The sequence below is a fragment of the Chironomus tepperi genome, unplaced genomic scaffold, assembly GCF_022539635.2.
Source record: "Chironomus tepperi strain 1889 unplaced genomic scaffold, CSIRO-AGI_Ctep_v1 contig_31, whole genome shotgun sequence".
NCBI classification, from domain to species: domain Eukaryota; kingdom Metazoa; phylum Arthropoda; class Insecta; order Diptera; family Chironomidae; genus Chironomus; species Chironomus tepperi.
Window position 1 is genome coordinate 101,558 of NW_027226153.1, and position 19,074 is coordinate 120,631.

The 19,074-nt window shown below is 33.4% G+C and overlaps 1 protein-coding gene across 4 annotated transcripts in view; it reads right to left on the reverse strand.

Moving 5' to 3' along the window:
• Sema2a (Semaphorin 2a) overlaps window positions 1–19,074 on the reverse strand; it is a 115,919-nt gene that overhangs the window by 33,786 nt on the left and 63,059 nt on the right. For all 4 annotated transcript variants that reach the window (XM_070644592.1, XM_070644584.1, XM_070644571.1 and 1 more), the window contains 4 exons: window positions 8,065–8,133; window positions 7,164–7,271; window positions 6,086–6,223; window positions 2,515–2,647 (listed from right to left, as the gene is read on the reverse strand). In XM_070644592.1, coding sequence (XP_070500693.1) covers window positions 2,515–2,647; window positions 6,086–6,223; window positions 7,164–7,271; window positions 8,065–8,133 — 448 coding nt within the window. The remainder of the gene's footprint in view (window positions 1–2,514; window positions 2,648–6,085; window positions 6,224–7,163; window positions 7,272–8,064; window positions 8,134–19,074) is intronic.

Genomic DNA, 19,074 nt, shown 5'->3' on the forward strand with positions numbered 1-19,074 from the left:
AGAACCCTGGGAGAACTGAAAGGACTGAGAGGATTGATAGGATTGAGAGGACTAAGAGGACTAAGAGGACTGAGAAGACTGAGAGAATTGAGAGGACTGAGAGGACTGAGAGGACTGAGCGGACTGAGAACCCTGGGAGAACTGAAAGGACTGAGAGGATTGATAGGATTGAGAGGACTAAGAGGACTAAGAGGACTGAGAAGACTGAGAGAATTGAGAGGACTGAGAGGACTGAGAGGACTGAGAGGACTGAGAGGACTAAGAGGACGGAGAGGACTGAAAGGACTGAGACGACTGAGGACTTGGAGGACTGAGAGACACTGAGAATCATGACTGAGTCGAGACTGGTAGGGTCAAGACTACAAGAGAATTTTTATGGATGTCTTGATCAATCTAGAGAACCTAGTGTGGAAAAAGACTCAACTTTCGACTACCTAAAGCTCATGTTGCCCAGCAGTACCTCATAATTTAAATAAATCTACATCGTTCCAGAACATAATATCCACACATCCATCCTTAAATTAAAAACTTCACATACTCATCATAAATACATCCACAAGCACATCAGCAACAACATAAAAAAAATCCTTTTACGGTTTCAAGTTTCAAAAAACGGAGTGAAAAAGCAGTCAAAGACATGAAGTGCCTCTTCCTGCAAAAAATATGTGTAAATGCGTCCTTTGAGAGGTTTGCAGGATAAAGAGGAAAAAGGAAAGAGCGAGAGCGCAAAAAAAAAATGATTAACACCAACTTTGACGGTATGTAATTTTTCACAATTTTCATTCTCATCTCATCTTCGCGTTTGCTTTTTGTGTATTCATGAATCCATAGAATTTACTGTAATGTGTTGTAATATTCGCTTGGTGAATGCACAAGAGGAAAATTAATTTCCACACTTTTTGTCGATTCGTTTCCGCTTTTTTGAACACCAAAAGGCTTACACTGTTATTCCTGTGCATGAATGTGACGGCGTAAAATGAAAAAAAGGAATATAAATGCACGGTTGCATGATGGTAGAGGAAAAAGCTTAAAAAAAATTGAGATTATGTATATGTTGCACTCATATCTGTATGATTTGATTTCACATCCACAAAATGGTAGGAAAAGATACGGAAAACTTTTTTTTTTTGAAATTGAATTTTCATTCAAATGCAAAATATTGAGGAATGAAATTCGAAGCTTCTTGCCTGATGACTTTGCCGTTGTATGCGCGAATATTATTGTTGATGTCAAGTCAATGCCAGTCAATGAAAATTGAATTTTCACAGATCACAGATTTATCACTCATGATGTTGCTGCAAAAAGTTCTCTGTGCTGTATATGCTTCCTATTTCTTATTTTTTATCAGCATATTTTCAAATTCATCTTCGCTTCTTTTCATTGGAGGAGCTTAAGAAAATTTGGGATTAACATCTAGGGAAGGTTCTATTTTATAAGACATCGGATTCATTGAAATTCGATGGATTTTCTATGTTGTTGAGCTTTTAAGGGAATACAACACAGAAGAGGTAGATGATGGAAATGGGTAATAGTGTCTTTAGCCCAGTGCTATCTCAACTCTGTTCGCCGTCAAAATTTGTTGGAAATGCTTCGAATCGCATTCCATGCGCAGTTCGGGTTCTGGCTTATAAACTAGGTGTGTTGTGGCATAATTTGCGCACATTAAAGTTTAAAAAACGCTGCTTCAGACTGATTTATAGAATTCGATTAAGTCCAGCTCTAAATCAGATCTAAGCCGGCTTAACTACATTTTTAATTGACTTTTACATGCAATGTACCTTTCTTGATGAGAAACCAGGCATGTAAAGTAAAAAAACCTGACAAATAAAGGCAAATTGACCAAAAAGTTGCATTTCCTCAGTAATTTAGCAACGAAACACTGAAAATTGGCAAAAAGGCAAATTGGAAAGAAAGTCTGCTATGAGGTTCATCGTCATGGAGACATTTAATGTCTAAAATTAAGAGCCTTACTCTTTAAAGCAAGAATCATGTTCTAGAAAGCTGAAATTGCTTAAATATACTAGTTAAGGATGCTAGCAAGCATTACTCTCAACTTACTCTGTTTTAAAGCGAGTCACTGGCTTCAACTTACTCTGCTTGCTCCATACAGACCTCGATCTTTGTCTACTAAGGTTAATTAATCTATTTAGCCTGTAAAGAGTCATGGTACCTCAAACAATTCACAAACTTTACCTTCAAATGGAATATCCTTCAAACAGAAAATTTGTGCATCCTAAACACCAGCATTTTTCTGACACAAAAAATACTTCAAATTTTATACACAAATTTTCATTTCCCCAAACAACTGAGCCTCAAAAGCCCTACACAACACATCATTTCATAAAACATTCATAAAATAAATACCATTCCATGAAAATTCTCATACAACTTCAATTTCTGATTCAGACAGCACCAAAGATAATAAAAAAAATTTTCCTCTACTCTACGTTCAGAACTAGGAGGAAAATTGAAAATCGCATGAACATAAAGAACATAATAATACTTAATACTTACTATCAAGCCATTTCGAATCATATTTTAAAGTTCGCTTAAAGTTGTATTCCTTCTTTCCCGATGTCATGTTATAGATGTCTGAGCGGAAAATGACGGCATCAGCTTTTGTAAATTCAGCATTTGTACCTGAGTACTGTTGTTGTTATTTTGGATGGAAAATCATGGAAAAAAATGAGAAAATATATATATAAAATCCAATATCAAGTAAATTTTATAACTTTTTTGTGCTTTTATAGGAGAAGACATTACTTTTCAATAGATTCACGTCTACACATATACAGAATGAAAGTCAAAAATATATATATATATATATATAAAGCACTTTTTATGTATCGCAAACTCATAAACAAAACAATTTTCTTTTCCTCTTCTTTTTTGCACTCACTTCTTAAGAAGTAAAGCCAAGAAAATACCATGAAATTTGTTTTTGTGCTTCTCATCGTCTTGTTCAATGATCCAATAAGGTGAAATTTTTCAGATTCTTTTGGGAATTTGACTTTTTCTTCTTTGAGATTGAAGAATGATTTTTGGGGAGTTTGTGACTGTTTTGGGGGATTTTGTGACTGTTTTGGGGATATTTTGGATCTAAATCTTGTCTAAATCTATTTAAAATGTAGAATAAATCCTAAATTTCATTCTAAATGCATGGATTTGCGTATATTGATAAGAATTCGATTTAGGGATGCGATCATCTTAAGGATGCAGATTAAGGAGCTTTATCGTCTGATTTGCCTCGTAACTCTAGATCTAATTGTGATCTCGAAGAGCTTCATCTTGTCAATTTTGGTCGTAAATTCTGAGCAAACCTTAAATTCGACTCAGATTCTGTATGAAAATGGTTGACTTGAATTTAGTCGAATCCGGAGTTGGCTGAACTTTAGAAGTCTGAGCTCCAAAAGTCCAAAGAAGCACTTCAACTGGAACTCCTAATTTAGCCGAAATTCAATATTATTTCGACACTTTTTGTGTCTGGACTCCAGTTTTTTTGTATCTCGATTCCAGTTTTTTTAAGTCCAGACTCCCCGAAATCCACGTGAGTCACTGCCATATTGTAGACCGCCCAACTCTGCTCCACCCAATATTAAATCCAAATCTCCCACGAACCTACTTCCGAATAATTTAGACAAATATTTATCTTGCATAAATTCTCACCACATTTCAATCCCCAAAGACATATTTCCTTCTAAAAACTCAAACATTATAATTTCTAGGAAGGAATCAACAATAAAACATGTCGAGAGTCCCATTTTCTAATGAAAGCATTATCTTCACAGAAGAATCACATAAAATTACAAAACAATTTGCAAAAATTTCTCCTAAAACTTTCCACTCCTCCTCGACAATTTTTTCTCTATGATCCACAAAGCTGCTTGCTGATTTTCCTTTTAAATGAAACAGCAAAAGCAGTGACGAAGTACTTTTTTTAGTGCTATTTGGCGTGCGAGATGAAAAGCATAAAACAAATAGATTTCAAAAGCATTTTGATATTGATTGAATTTTTATTTCTTCTATTTGAACCGAAATGGGATTGAATTGGATGTTGAGTCACGCTGATGGTGGGATATGGTAATAGTGTGTTGATTTGGATTGGGTATTGGTAAGCTGTAGCTAGCGGTAGAGTCAGATTCAGACAGAATCTTCAGGTCATGATTCAAAATTGATTAAATAAGGCATTAAGAAAGTTGAGACTCTAATTTGGAAATTGTGTCTCTAAACCTGGAAAGCACATGACGCAGAAGTGTCCAATAATACAGCCTTAAGCAGATTTGACTCTAGTCTTAGGCCGGATCTTATAAAATCAAGCCTGAATCAAGAGTCATGTTAGAATTCAAAATTCTCCTTTACAGTAACAAAAGGGGTCACTTGACGGCCACTTAAGCATGCCCCTAAAGCTACCTAACATCCCCATAATCCCCCCTCAAAACAGCATCTGTTTTGTTGTTCTAAAAAATCTGAAAGCTTTTTGATATTAATAATAAGAAAATATGAAATTTTATCTTATTATGTTGATATTATTATTCTCCATAGAATAGACTTCCTTTCTGAAGCACCATAGAGATAAAAAAATTCAATTTTCACCAACTTTCAATTTGAAGCAGCAAGCAAGCAAAAAAAAAAGCTAGCAACTAGCATTGGCACTTATCACAATTGTCGTTCTATACCATAATTTTATTATTTATTGGAATGTCTTTTATATATATCTATAAAGCAGAATGTTCATGCATATAGACACACTCAGCATGAAAATGTTTATTCAACCTGAAAATATTTCAAAAGAAAAAAAAGTTTAAGGAATTTCTTGCTATGGCTGTTGTGCACAACAGTACTGACAGTTTCTTATTCTATGTATATTATGGAGAATAGAATATGCAACTTATTTTTCCTTATTTTTTTCAATTGGCTGCATGAGAAACTTTTTTTTTTTTTTTTTTGTTGTCACTTCTTCTTATTTTTATAATCTCTGCGGAAAATTGGCTTCAAAATTGTTGTCCAGTCTTGCTTTGAAGAAGAATAGTTTTTTTTTATTATTATCTACTTTTCATAAAACGAGATAAAGTATGCTGCTTATGACCATAATTTGAGAGGAAATGAAAAAGGACACATTCTGTATTGATATCTATGGCATTTTAAGATAAGTTGAGACAGTTGAACTTTGATACAATGCTGTGTGTATAATGTTGATTATTGGGGAGATGGCACTGAATTTTTGGGGTGGTTTTATTGAATTTTCTATGGTTCGTTCAAGGCAGCAGACATGCCATTTTCTAATTGTAGGACTGTCATCTTTTGTCCGCAGGCCTGAGTTCTTGGCCGAATATTTGATTGCCTGTAGCCTTTGTTTCGTTGAGTTTTCGAGACTGACACAGGGAATAAGACTAAGATGAATACCGAAACCATAAGAAATCATCCAAATTCTCGACAAATTTCGAGACCTAGAAGTCTTGGTCTTGGTATCGGAAACTCTTAGTATTGAATTCGAGTAAGAACCGAGCCCGTATTCTTAAGGGAAAATCATCATTTAATAGAATTAGTCTCAATATGGATTTATGGTGCACATTAACATGTAGATTTGTGATTTTCTGCATGATTTGATCAATATTTATGAAAAATTATTTATAGTAAGGTTCAGTGCGATTCTGGATAGCAAAAAACACAATAATGACACCGGGATGCCAGTCTAATGACAGCACTACCAGTATATTATTCAAATGCAGCTACAAATCGGCACCTCACCTTCTTAATGTCGATTTTAATGACTCATACCAGAGCTCGAAGTCGACTTGAATATTGTGTGGAGTCGGGTAGACTTGAGTTCACTTTTTCCACACAGAATGCGAGTCGACTTCGATTTCTGACTCAAACCAGGTCGAATTTCGATTTAATTTGATATTTTTAGACTTCGACTCGACTTCGACTCGACTTCTTGATTTGACTCGACTACAAAATCTACTTCAAGCTATCACTTCTACTACCAAATTTCAAGCCATCTCCCAATAAATGTCTTACGTGTATATGTATAGACGATATCTCCTATATGTTAAGCACTTTGATACACTTGAAATAATCTTACCATTGCCGGAAAACTGCCAGGATTTCCATTCTCAACATAAATTGCTGTCGAATTATCTTCCGGATCATATGGACATTTTCCAATTCCCGCACCGATACCAGGAACAAACTCCGATCTCGGTAAATGTGTAAGATTTGACTGCGAAAGAAAAAGAAAATTTGATTTTAAATTCCACATAAGCCCTTTGAGCACCTTTTATTGTTTTACATAAATATCTTCATGTCCTCCTTCTTCTTATGCCTTCTTTCACCCCCTTTTATTTTACAATCAATTCCAATTCCTTCTTTGCGAAGCTAAAAAATATTTTCACAGCGCATAATAATAACAATAATTCATCAGCACATAAAGGAAGGGAAGAGAAAGGGGCAAGAAAATTGCAACGGGAAATAACTAAAGTCAACAAATGTCCAACAGATTTGTAGACATTTTTCCACTCCGTAAATGTGGTCGCTTTCCAAAAGCCAAACAGCAATGAGGGAGAAATAAAATGGCAACAAAAAAAAATTTTTTAATTTTGTACAAACTTTGATAATTAGTGTGGAAATAAAAATGCAAGACAAGGATAATAAGAAGAAGAGGCCAAAACCGGAAAAGAAGTTTTTCATTTTTCACTTTAATCGCCTTTAATTACAGCAGCAATGAGGGGAAAAGGAATGAAATAACTGCAGCCAATTTTACTCGTTCCTTGGAGTCTTTTCATAATTTTTTTTTTTTTTTTTGATTAATTGCGATGCCAAAGAGTACTGAAGGCAGCTAGAAACGGAAAAAATATGGTAAGAAAATATGAAAAAAGTTAAAGGAAGCGAAGGAGGGTCGAGGGATATAAAAAAAAAAAAATAATTTTTTATTAGTACAAATAAATAAAAGTTCCAGTTGAGGAACTTTGGGGACAAGAAATTAATGTAAGACGACCAAATGGATATGAGAAAGTTTTTTTTTGACTCAAAAGACAAAGAATTGAATGCAGTAAAAGGATGAAGAAGGAGGACTTTTGTGCTTCTTGTATTCCTAAATAGAATAAAACAATGAAATTATGGCATAATATAAAAATAAAGGATAAGAGATAGATAGGACTTACATAAATTACATAATCTTTTGGATTATGAGCATTTGTTCCGCAAATGTATAAGCGATTACCATTGTCCATAGATTGTATCACTCGTATATGATTTCTGCAGTCAAATGTCTGAAATATTGAAATTGTAAAAATTTTTATTTCATGCTTATTTTGATTCAATTTTTTGTAGAGTACAGAGCAGATAGACCTCTGTGACCTTAATAAAAAAAAAAAAATGATGAAGAAATTATTGAGAAGGATGAAATTTTTATTTTGCAAGGTGAGGTAACTTTTTGTGGATTTTAATAGATTTTATGTGTTTTTTTAAGTGATTTGGAGCTCACTATGTGGTCTAGGTTAGTTTAGGTTAGTCTAGGTTGGTTTAAGTTGGTCTAGGTTAGTCTAGGTTGGTGTAGATAAAACTAAATATGAGTGCGATGGCTAGGCGAACCCTTATTCATTAAACTATCATTAGCATTGTGAAAAATGTATTATAAATACTAATAAATCAGGAATAAATGTAAGTTTCAACCAAGAACCTCAGGCCTTAATTTCTTGCATTTTAGATGTGTCGCTGTTCAATTTTCGACTGTGTTTTATAGTTCGACAAGACTGCAGACCTTCATTTTGGACAAACCCGGGAAAAATGTAGATGCAAGACAACCAAGCATCCAAAAGAGTTTAATCCTTCTTGTCATCTTACTCCCAACAATTCTTCTGACACACATTCTGAGCTTACTAAAAATAAATCCTAATTTACTCCAGATTCTTAATTTTCATACTTCCTAGACATTCACTGAATGCTAATTTCCATCACCTTGCATCTGCTTTGCAAATAAAAATTTACCCTTCTTTTTCTCATAAATTCTACTTCCTTCTTTCATTCCATGCTTTAGCTTAATAAATATTGAGGTTAATTTACCTGACTTTTTGCTTTTGATATACAATTACTTATATCGCTTCCTGTTGGATCTAGCAGTATGTGGTCCTTCTGTAAATGATAAAAATCAGAGAAAAAAATTTGTTTATTTATGTTTAATTAAGGACGGTATTAAGGTATAATAAAATCTTATTTTGTGCAAGTTATGCCTTGAAGCTAAATCACAAAGTGATAATTTAATAACATAAAAAGGAACGAAAATTAAAAAATGCGCAAGATTGTTCATTAAGGAGATTTTCATCTTATTTCATTTAATTTTCTATTCATAAGTCAATCAGCTTTCATCTTTCTCGCTCATTTTTGTGATTTCATTAGATCACATCTCGCCACCCCTGCCACCCCGCACAACTTCTCGACTATCTTATGAACTTTTTTTTTATAATTGTGTCAAATTTAATTAACGATCTAGTTCCAACGCTAAAGCAATGGACATTAATTAATGAGATTTTGTAGCATGCTCATTTGTGTTTTTAATGAATTTTCATTCAAATATAAGGAAAATATATATTATTATATACATTGATTGGTTTTTCTGAGGATTATTATTCATTGAGTGACAGGAGGTGTAGCTGGGTTTCTGTTTTGATGGATGTTGTGATGAAAAAGGACAAGTTTGGCCGATATATAGGTAAATATTGGTATAGTCGACCATAAACTGGCACTAAGTCCTAATTTTAGGTTTTTTAGGGATTTATGTCATTCTGTGGTGTCACAGTAATGGTTTTTAGAGACTATTGATTCAATTTTGAGCAATTCAGGCTTCATAATTGAGTATCTGACTGATAAAAGCTTTCATAAAAGCTGTCTGAACGTTTGGATCACCACAAGTCAGTACCTGACCGATAGAAGGATTTAAAGGCAATCAAAATCCTGTCTGAAGAGTTGGATCACCACAATCAGGATAGGAATGGTATGATTTACAACCTATCCAATTTCCAGGATCTCCGAACTCACCATGGTCAAAGAAAGCAACAGAAAGTGAGTACCTGACTAGTAAGAGGATGGTAAAATAAACAATTGATCCTAAATCAATCCAGTGCCTCAAAAATAGCCATAAATCTCAATCCCATCCAAAAATCATAATTCATCTCAACAAAATCTCAATCTCAAGACAAAATCAATTCAAAAACATCTCAGCACCAAATCATTCCACAGTGTCCACACCCTCATAATGTCATTAGTTCTCAAATGACGGAAAAGAAATTCATCTTCGAGCACAGACGAGAAGAAAAAAAAATCTAATTAAAATTTTTTTTATTTTTCAAACATAAAATGAATGTTAGCAATGTCTTATACAAGCCATACACAAAGTGAATGAAAGAAAACTGATGAAGCAATTGCTGAAACTGAAGCGACCTTTCATTCCCTTTTTTAAGTTCTTCATCCGCATTCATTTTCCACCCAAACTAAGAATTCTAATTACGTGCACATTCAAAAACGGCGAGACAAGGAGAAAATGAGGATGAAGAAGAAGTAGCACACAAAAAAAAAGAGAGAAATAGCTGACGAGCACAGAGCGAGAACATACAATATAATTATTTAAAGAATGAATTGAAAAATAGAAAAAAAAATCCATTTTGCCGATGCTTTTTGCAGAGACTAAATCAATTAATTTTCAACACTTCTTTTTCTTTATACTTTACAGTTAGATGCAGGGGAGGGTGGTGACATTTTCTTCTATTTTCAATTTTTTCATTTTTTTTTTGTTTTCCCTCCTCATTTTACTTTTTCGAGTTCGTTCTTTATTATCACTGACTGTTGAAGCAAATGAATTATAATGGAAAAATGTAATTGAAAATTGTGAACATAAAATAATCAGTTTATGAATAAATTTTCTCATTTTCTTCTTATTTTTTTTTTTCATTTGTGAAATAATAAATTTATTTGTGATTTTTTTAAAAGGAAATGGGAGTTTTTATGGACGTAGGATGTCTGGGTGTCTCTGAATGTTCTGATTTAGTTATTACTGAATAGTTGATTTTTTACCAAGAAATCTCCTTTAATGACCATGTTTAAGGCATTTATCCATTCAATGGAAATATATGGTTTTGAGCTAGTGCTAAGGGATACCAACTAGTGAACATCATTGATCTGACCATAAAAACATGTAAAAACTAAAAAGGAAAGCCAGTGAGTTAAAGTGACTCAGTGGCAAATTGCTTTAGTATTTCGGTTCCTACTCAAATAGCACAAATCAATCAAACCGGTGGCTTTAGGCAGAAGTGACTCTGACTGGTAGCCAGATCCAATTAAAATCCGGCTTAGTGCTAGAGTCACATCGACTTTATGTATTCTAATGATTTCCCGAGCGACACGATGCAAAAAATTTCACAACATTTTCATTATTCGCCCTAAAAATGGACCAAAAAACAGTTATGATTCCGCCAATGCATATTCAAGTTTTATCGTTAGCTCGGTGATGAAGCGATGTATTAGAGGATTCGTTTTGCTGGTAAGAACCATCTGATGAATTATTAGCAGTGAGCAATAAGAGAACTGGAAAGACTTGGGAAAGACCATTCAACACATTCAAGAGAAGTCGAAGTCGACTCGAATTGAATTCTGTATGAATTCGGGTCGACCTTTCCTTTCAAAATCCTTCAAACCTTTCCATACAAAATCCTTACAGTCGACTTCGAGCTCTGGCATTGATAATGAAGCATCAGAAATCATGAAATAATTTCCTTATGTCTCTTATTTACATACTCAATCTTCAAGTTTAAATACACTCTTCAAAACTTCTTAAAATTCAATTTTCAAGTGCGCTAAAATAATCAACTTCTAAATAACTTCCAAACCAACTTTTTTTTATCATTTCAACTGAAAATGCAAATGAATAAAAATGCCAAAAAAAAGTCACATAAATTCTTGTACAAAAAAAGAAAAAAACTTTTTTAAAATTTCACTTTTTTGCGCATATTTTATGAAGTAGGATTATGACGAAACAATGATGGCAAAAAAAAGTTGTAAGGAAGGAACAAGAAGCAAGTCGATGCAAGGTTGTCATTTTTCTTCTCCGGCTCACTTTTTTATATTTTCGCAGCAAAAAAGAAAGCTTTATCATAAAACTTCGGCATCACAAAAAACACATTCTTCCTTTAAAAAAAAAGTCTTTACAGTCGCGAAAAAAAACAACATAAATAAATAAAAAGAAAAAAATAAAATCGTTGAGGGTGAATAGCTAAGTAAGCATAATTTTAAGTTTAAGCATTTTTCTTCTGCTTTTTTTGTGGAATAATATTTGAGAAAAAATTTTTATGCCTTTTTGTTTAGTTGCAAATTGCAATTTATTTATTCATGAATTTATTAAAAAAAATTATTTTTCTTTTCTTCGTCCCACGCAGGAAGTGGAGAAAGAGCTTAATCCGTTATTAAGAAAAAAGGATGATGAATGATGAATGATAACGGTTGAAAAAGTAGGAATAAGATTTATTGTTTGACTAATTCTAGCGGAAAATGAAGTTTGGATGAGTGAATTTTTCGCTTAATTATTCACTCATAAACTCCTCTAAGCTGCTTCTTTTTTGCATTTATCTTAAGACTTTTTTCTTAAAATAATTTATGGAATAAAATTTGAATTCTAATTTGGTAGTGGGAAATTCTTGCAAATTTTGCGGGTGTTTGGATATGTCAAAGCAGTGAAATATTAGAATATGACGAAACACGTGTCGTTATTGGTTATTCAGCTATAACACTCGGTTTATAATGAAGTCACAAGAGGTATTGAACATTTTTGAGTGATTTTCAAAACTCAAACTCAATGTTCAATGAACTACTCGACATTTTGCTTCATAAATATCTAAATAAACTTTAAAATTCATTTATAAATATTAAATCATGGAGGGCATACGACGTTGAAATGCATAATTCAGTCCAAAGGCAGCGTGACTTTAAATCCATCCCAGATTTGATATAATTCGGCTTCAATCTAGAGAAAAATTGTCTAGGAGTCGCCTTTTTGGATATCCAAACTCCCAAAGAACTATCAGCTCTAGTCCGACTTTAATCTTGAATAGCACAAATCAGTTAATTGATCAAAAATGCAGCACCAAGCCGGCATGATTCTGACTTTATTCCAAATTTGAATTTGTATTGATAACCAACTTGTGCTATTTGGAATTGTCAAACAAATTTTAAAGAGTTTAGCCAAGAACCTTGCATTTCCTGTAATTTAGGTTTGCAGAGTTGCAGTCTTGGACTATAGCATTTAATTCTTCCATAGCTGTAGGCCTGCGTTTTTTGCCTGCATGTCTTGAATTTTAGATAAATCCTAATTTTTTACCATTCAAACCAGAACGACACAAATGAAGAATGCTTCGATACGAAACTATAAAGACTCTACTAGGGAAAGACTACGCTAATCCTCTTTTAATTAACACCAAATGGAATCTGCCTAAATTCGCCATCCACATTCATATATCATTTATATCATTCCGAAAATCTTCATCTACAAAACTCTCATTCACAAATTAATTTGAATAAAAAAGCAATTCCAATGAATCAACAAAACATTTTTTGTATGTTAAATATCCAATTGACTCTGTTCAACCACCAACCAGTTAATGAATGCCAATATTGTTATTGTTATCAATTGTTTAATCACTTTAATGATAACAAATAACACCACAAATGATAGTGTTAATAGTGAAGCTTTTCAAACAAAAAATTGTCATCAAATTAATGAAAAGAACTTAATTTTAATAGCTTTAATCAATAAATTAATAATCAGTTTCATTATGTGCCATTAATTACAGAATTAATTTCATCAAATATTTAAATGAAAAATAAAAAAAAAAGTTTTTTAAAAGCGAAGCATTTTATGTCTCATTTCATTTATGTCAACATCCTTTTTTCTCGGCAAATGTCAAGGTACAAAGGTTTTGAGTCTCTTTTTTACCCTCAAATATTGACTCTCGAAATATTTCATTAGATCAAAAAAAAAAGTCAGATTCGTTTTAATTAAATTTGCTTCAAATTTGAAGAATAATGAGAAGGGATTGAAGGTCAAAGGTAGAGATTTTTTTTTGTTATTTTCAGTTCCTAGCTTTATGCTAAAGGTCAAAATTTGAGGTAGATGCTGTAAAAAGGTCATCCATAAGTGAGGTTCTTCAAAGTTTGTAATTATTTGAGATTCTTATGAATTAAGTTCCTGATTTAAACCATATTTGGCATCAAGCCTGAATCACTCCGGTCTAGAACCCGATTTTTCAGCTATTAAACGATTTAAGCTACTCAGTTCAATGTCTTGTATCCTTCAAAACAGGATGGATTGGATTTTGTATGGAATCGAGTCGACTCAAGTCAAATCATACAAAATCCAAGTCGACTTCGAGCTCTGCTTCAAAATAACAAAATAAGCATTAAATGTAATCCCAGACAGTCTTTGTCAATCCATTTACATTCATAGTACACATTATAAGTGAACGACCACATAGTAACTCTTCTTTTCATCAACAAAATAGCTCAATTGTACCACATCACTTCAGATAGAAATTTTTTTTCTTGATGGCTATCAAAAATATGTACCTTTCTGTCCAAACAGAGGCATCAGAGATGATGAGAGACCTTTTTTTAACAATTTTGTATTCGGACTGACATGAATTTAATGGTAAAAATCCTTAAATAAATGTTAAAGACTCTGAGAAAATTGAAGGAAAATTGAGAGAAAGTTGTGGAAATTTTGGAATTTTGTGGGAGTTTGGGGACTGATTGTCATTAGCTTTATACTCGGATAAAGCAGTAGAACAAGAGTGAATTTTAATGGCAAGTTCCACAAATTTGTTCAAGAAAATTAGCCAGAAGATTGGCAAATTCAACTAAATGGACCAAAATACGTTAGAAATTTACATCAACTGGACATTTCCCAGTCATCAATTAGTTATACCGTATTTTTGTCCAGTCGGGAGGCATAAGGTTGACTATTCGCAGCCTATTCCACTCGGGGATTACAGTGAAGTCCGTACCTTAATTAATAGACTCAAAAGCACACTCATCTAGATGACCATGATCTTTCCCATATTCAGTTTAAATCCAGCACTATGATAAAGTCACGCTGACCTAGTTAAATCAATTGAAGGATTTTGGATCAATTAACCGATAAGCATCCGACTTAAGGATAAACAATTAGCTCCAAATTTTCAAAAACAACACAATTTATTTCAATAAATATGAAGAATCCATTCTCAAAATAAGACTTAATATCCAGCACAGCAAAAAAAAAGTTCAACAAGATCTCAAACACAAAAATATTCTTCTTTAATCATCTTCAAATTGTGTACCCTCCCAGATAATTCCTCTCAATACAAGCTCCATTATCCGCCTTCTAAATTCAAATTTAAATAAATCCATTTTTCGGATCAAAAGCAGCAACACAGAAAGTCTTTTTATTCACAAAAGAAGAGAAAATGTCCCAAAAAAAAAAAAATTGAGTGAATGAAAAAAAATCATAAACAAGTTAGAATGAGTCCATTAGACGTCACATTCAGATCCATCATCAGTAAGTAAATTTATGTTTGTACCGTACATAACACAGAGTGTGAGCAGTAACATAGCAATTCGGATATCCTTTACCCCCTCCTATTAATCCTGTCCCATTGACGATTATGTTTTTTTTTACAATATTTTAAATGATTTTATCAGTGCTCCGCATCCGGAAAAGTATATACTTTTTTTCTTTTAAATAATGCTGAACCGGAAACATTTCACAGCATGACATCTCCATCTCACTTACTCGTACTCTTTTGGCTGATATCTGCCTTAGAATTGCTTAAAGCTTGTTTGACTTTTTTTTTTTGTTCCGTCTTGAAGGAAAACGTTGCTTAGAGTTGGAAATGTTGTCATGCTGCCGAACATTTCCTTGGATATGTAATGTGAATTGTAGTGAGGTAGAGCTCTTTCTGATGTTTTCTGACATTTTGTGGGTTATTAAAGGATGTTTTAGATTTATTTTTGTGGATTTTATGTTTGATTTGTGAGATTTTTTTGGGATTTTTTGAACAGTGCCAGTTCAGTATCTTCATCTTGTTCTGTAGGTTGACTGTGACAGGTTCTCCGGTGCTGTCTATTTAGTATGGTTAGCACAGTGAACTCTGTCATAATTCTAGAGTTATATGAATCTAAAACAGCTGAATCACCTTAATTAGGTACCAAAATACTAAGCTACTATCTCTTACAGCCAAAATCATGCTCAACAATACTAAAACAGCTGTTAATTTTATGCTAGGATGCAATCCAGATTCACATTCAACGTATCCGAGTAGCACGACCTGTTGACTAGTACACCGTGTCGCTGTATCAACGGTAAGACTCGAAGTTGACCTAACGATATCAAGACGACTGATTTGTGACTGATTTGACCAAGTTATGCCCTCTATTATGCTGCTCGGGCTGCATCACTCACTTTAGCTCTTCTTCCTTAATAGCATACATTAAGCCATCATTTAATAATTCCATACAGTAAAGAAATCCAATTCTCAGACTCTAAATGTGTCTAAAAGCTCCCAAAACATATAATTCCATCCTACATCCAATTCCTTACTTCTTTTCTATCATTCTGGCTTTTCCTTTCAAATATTCTTTTTTTATTTCTATTTATTTGAATCGTTCTCTCTTGAGATCCTTTCAGTCTCAAAACATAAGCAAGTCAACACAAAAAAAAAGAAAGAGTTTGCAGCATGCTAAAAAAAAGGTTCTTGGATGGCTGAAAACATCACAAAAGATGACGGTGATGGGGGGAATAAAAAGTCAAGAACTAAAAGGTTTAATCATGTCATTTTCTTGTTATTCACATCTGTAGTGTCTTATTTCAGTTAGCTGCAGGAGGCCTGATAATAAATGCTCTTCGGTGCCTTCAAACTTTACAGACAGGAGTGAAAGGATGGCAACAATCAAAAAAAGGCTTTTTTCGGTATGAAAAATATCTTTTAAATACATTTAACCTTGTCTGTTTGTTTGGGATGCCAAAAGGCTTCAATGTTTCAACATTATGTACATCACATCCATACACAGAAAAAAATTGTGTACCCCTTTTATGGTTGTTTCATGAAAATGACTGCAACTTTTCGACTATCCAGTCTAGAGTAAAAATTTCTACTGGCAGTAACATCACCGCAACCTTTCATGTCACACACATCAGTAACTTTTCTACCTTCTAACCATCGACTGAGTGAAGAGGCAAAAAAATAATTTTTTTTTTTTTCAATATTTGGTGTCAGACGCAATGATGCAAAGATAAGAGAGAAATTCGAGTTTTTAGGACTTGGAGCATAATAGCAATCGATTGGGTGTATGGGGTGGGCACAGAACAAGCACAGATAAATATTCGGTTTTCGTTTTTTTCTGTGTGTTCAAATGAAAATTAATAGTCTGCAAAATCAGCAAATAAATTTACGTTAATTCATTTAATTTCAGTTTTTCAACTTTATGGTTGAGTGAGGAAGTTTTTCAACTGTGGATATACTTTATCTACAACCTATTCTATGTCCTGTGATTTGTAGTCATTAATGGGATATCGGTATAAATTATTCGTAGCAGTTTAATTTTAAAAGTTTGTAATAATTTTGGTTTATTGCTGACAGGGGGACTTAGAACCGTTTAAAGGAAGAGGGGAGGTGTGTAACAGGTTCGGCCAAGAACTGCATGCCCGCATTTCCTGCATTTTATATGTGCAGGCCTGCATTTTTGGTCTGTACCCAATAATCCGTCCCACAATTCTAGACAAACTCCAAAAAAATCAACAAATTGAAGAATCATGTCCAAAACCGAGTAGACCCCCTCAATCCACCCCTTGCTGATGACAATGGGAAATGAAAAAAAGATAGAGATAAGAATTATGATCGAGAAAATGTAAGTAATTATTGGGGCTTATCGAAGTACTTTTCTATTGACATTAAGGAGGGAGAGAAAAAATTGCCTGTTTTCATAGCAATAAATTGTTCTTATTTGTTGCTGATTTAGCAATATTTTATCGTGCAAAAAAAAACATTGTTGGTGATTGCTGATGTTTGATATTCAAAGTTGATTTTGTGGGAGAGAAAGTTTTTGTTGGTTTTGAGTTTGAGGTTTTATTAAGGTATGAGGTAAGAGATATCGAGGAAGACCAAAGAATCCCTTGATTGAATTAGGAAGCTTAAATCCTTAACATTTTGAGCTGGTAAGAGTTCTCGAAGGATATAGCTGGCTTTAGACATTTTCTCCGCGCAGTAATGTACCGACATGTGCTATAGTCAAGGAAGTAAGTGATCTCGGAGCGCACAGAACTTAGAATTGACCGAAAATCGAGTTCCCGACTGACTTGACTCTGAATTGATGTCGAATTTCATCGAATCTGGCTTCAAAACACAGCTAAATTGACCTGTGACCAAATTTTTATTGATTTCTACATTGTGTGCCTTCCTGATACTAATCATAATAAAACCTAATAAGTCCAAACGTAATACGATACATCCGATTCCAAACATCCCAAAATAAATCAATAATACCTTTGATTGTCATCATCAGAACGAAAATATCCATTAATAAATTCAATAATTAACATAAACCATTTTTATACGGCCGAATACCACTCTACCCATCCATGCCGTGAAAAAAAATTCAAAAATCAATCTGTTCATGTAGCATTAAAATTTTTTCACAAATGGCAACATAAAAAAATGTGAACATAAAAAATATTAAAAGCAATATATCATTAAATTATGAAAATATATTCACTGTAACGATGTCAATCAATAAAATGACATAAATGCCTGATGACCTAGGATGAAGCGTAAAAACAAGTATGCCCACATACATACATATACACACCTATCATTACATTTTTTCATAATAAATATTCAGTTTTCATAAAGGACAGTTAAAAATGGAAATGAAAGACTTTTCATGTTCGAATGTACATGATTTAATAAATTATCATGCCGAAGTTGCAATATTTTTACTGTAGCTGATCATTTTTCCTCCGATAAATGTTTTTTAAAAAATTGAAATATAAATGCGTTGTGATTGAAATTTTTTTAAATGCATATCTTTACAGATGGAGGAGTTGGGAATGTCAATGAGTTGTCAGACTGTTTGTTCAGTTGTTCTTCAGATTGTTACTTAGATATAGTTGAACAATCAAGTCTATTTGAACTCTCGAGAATTTTATATTGAGTAGAGTCAACTCGAGTCGATTTGCTCATACCAAATTCGAGTTGATTTCAACCTCTGCTATCTATTCTATTTGATCTATTTAGTCTATTTGATTTATCTGATCTATTTGGTCCATCTAACCCATCTAGTCAATCTGACCCATCTGAACCATCTGATTCGTCTGAACATTCTGATCCATCTAATCCATCTGATTCATCTGGCCCATCTGAACTATCTGGTGCATCTAACCCATCAAGTCAGTCGAAGCGATATGATTCATCTGATTTCTCTAAGTTATCTGGTTTATACGACCCATCAAGTCCATCTGATCCATTTGGTCCATTTCACTCATTTGGTCTATATGCATGCTTTCTTTACGATTATTCTATCATTTCTGATTTTTCTGGTCATTTTGATCAATCTGATCCATCTATCCTATCTGATGTGACTGGTCTATCTGATATGTCTTCTCTATTTGAGTCTTACCTTAACTTGATCTATCTGCCTATATGCATATTTGATCTATTTGCCTTTATGTTTGCCTATCCGATTTATCTTAAGTTTCATTCATTTGACTGATTTTTGATCTACATCAGCGTTTTCCAAACGTTTTTGTAGCACCGCACACCTTGGTGGTAGGACCGAGACCACACACGTCATGAGCTTCATTGCATTTCCTAAAAATTTTGTCTGCACATAATTTAGTCAACACAGATTTACATAATCCTTCAGCAAAAAAATGCGCTCTCAATTCATCCATGCATACCCTCAACAATTTCTCATGAATGTGAGCAAGTAAAACTAAATGAAATTGTTGAAAATCGCCTGAAACGGTAGCCTGACGAATGAATACAACTGCACTTTTCT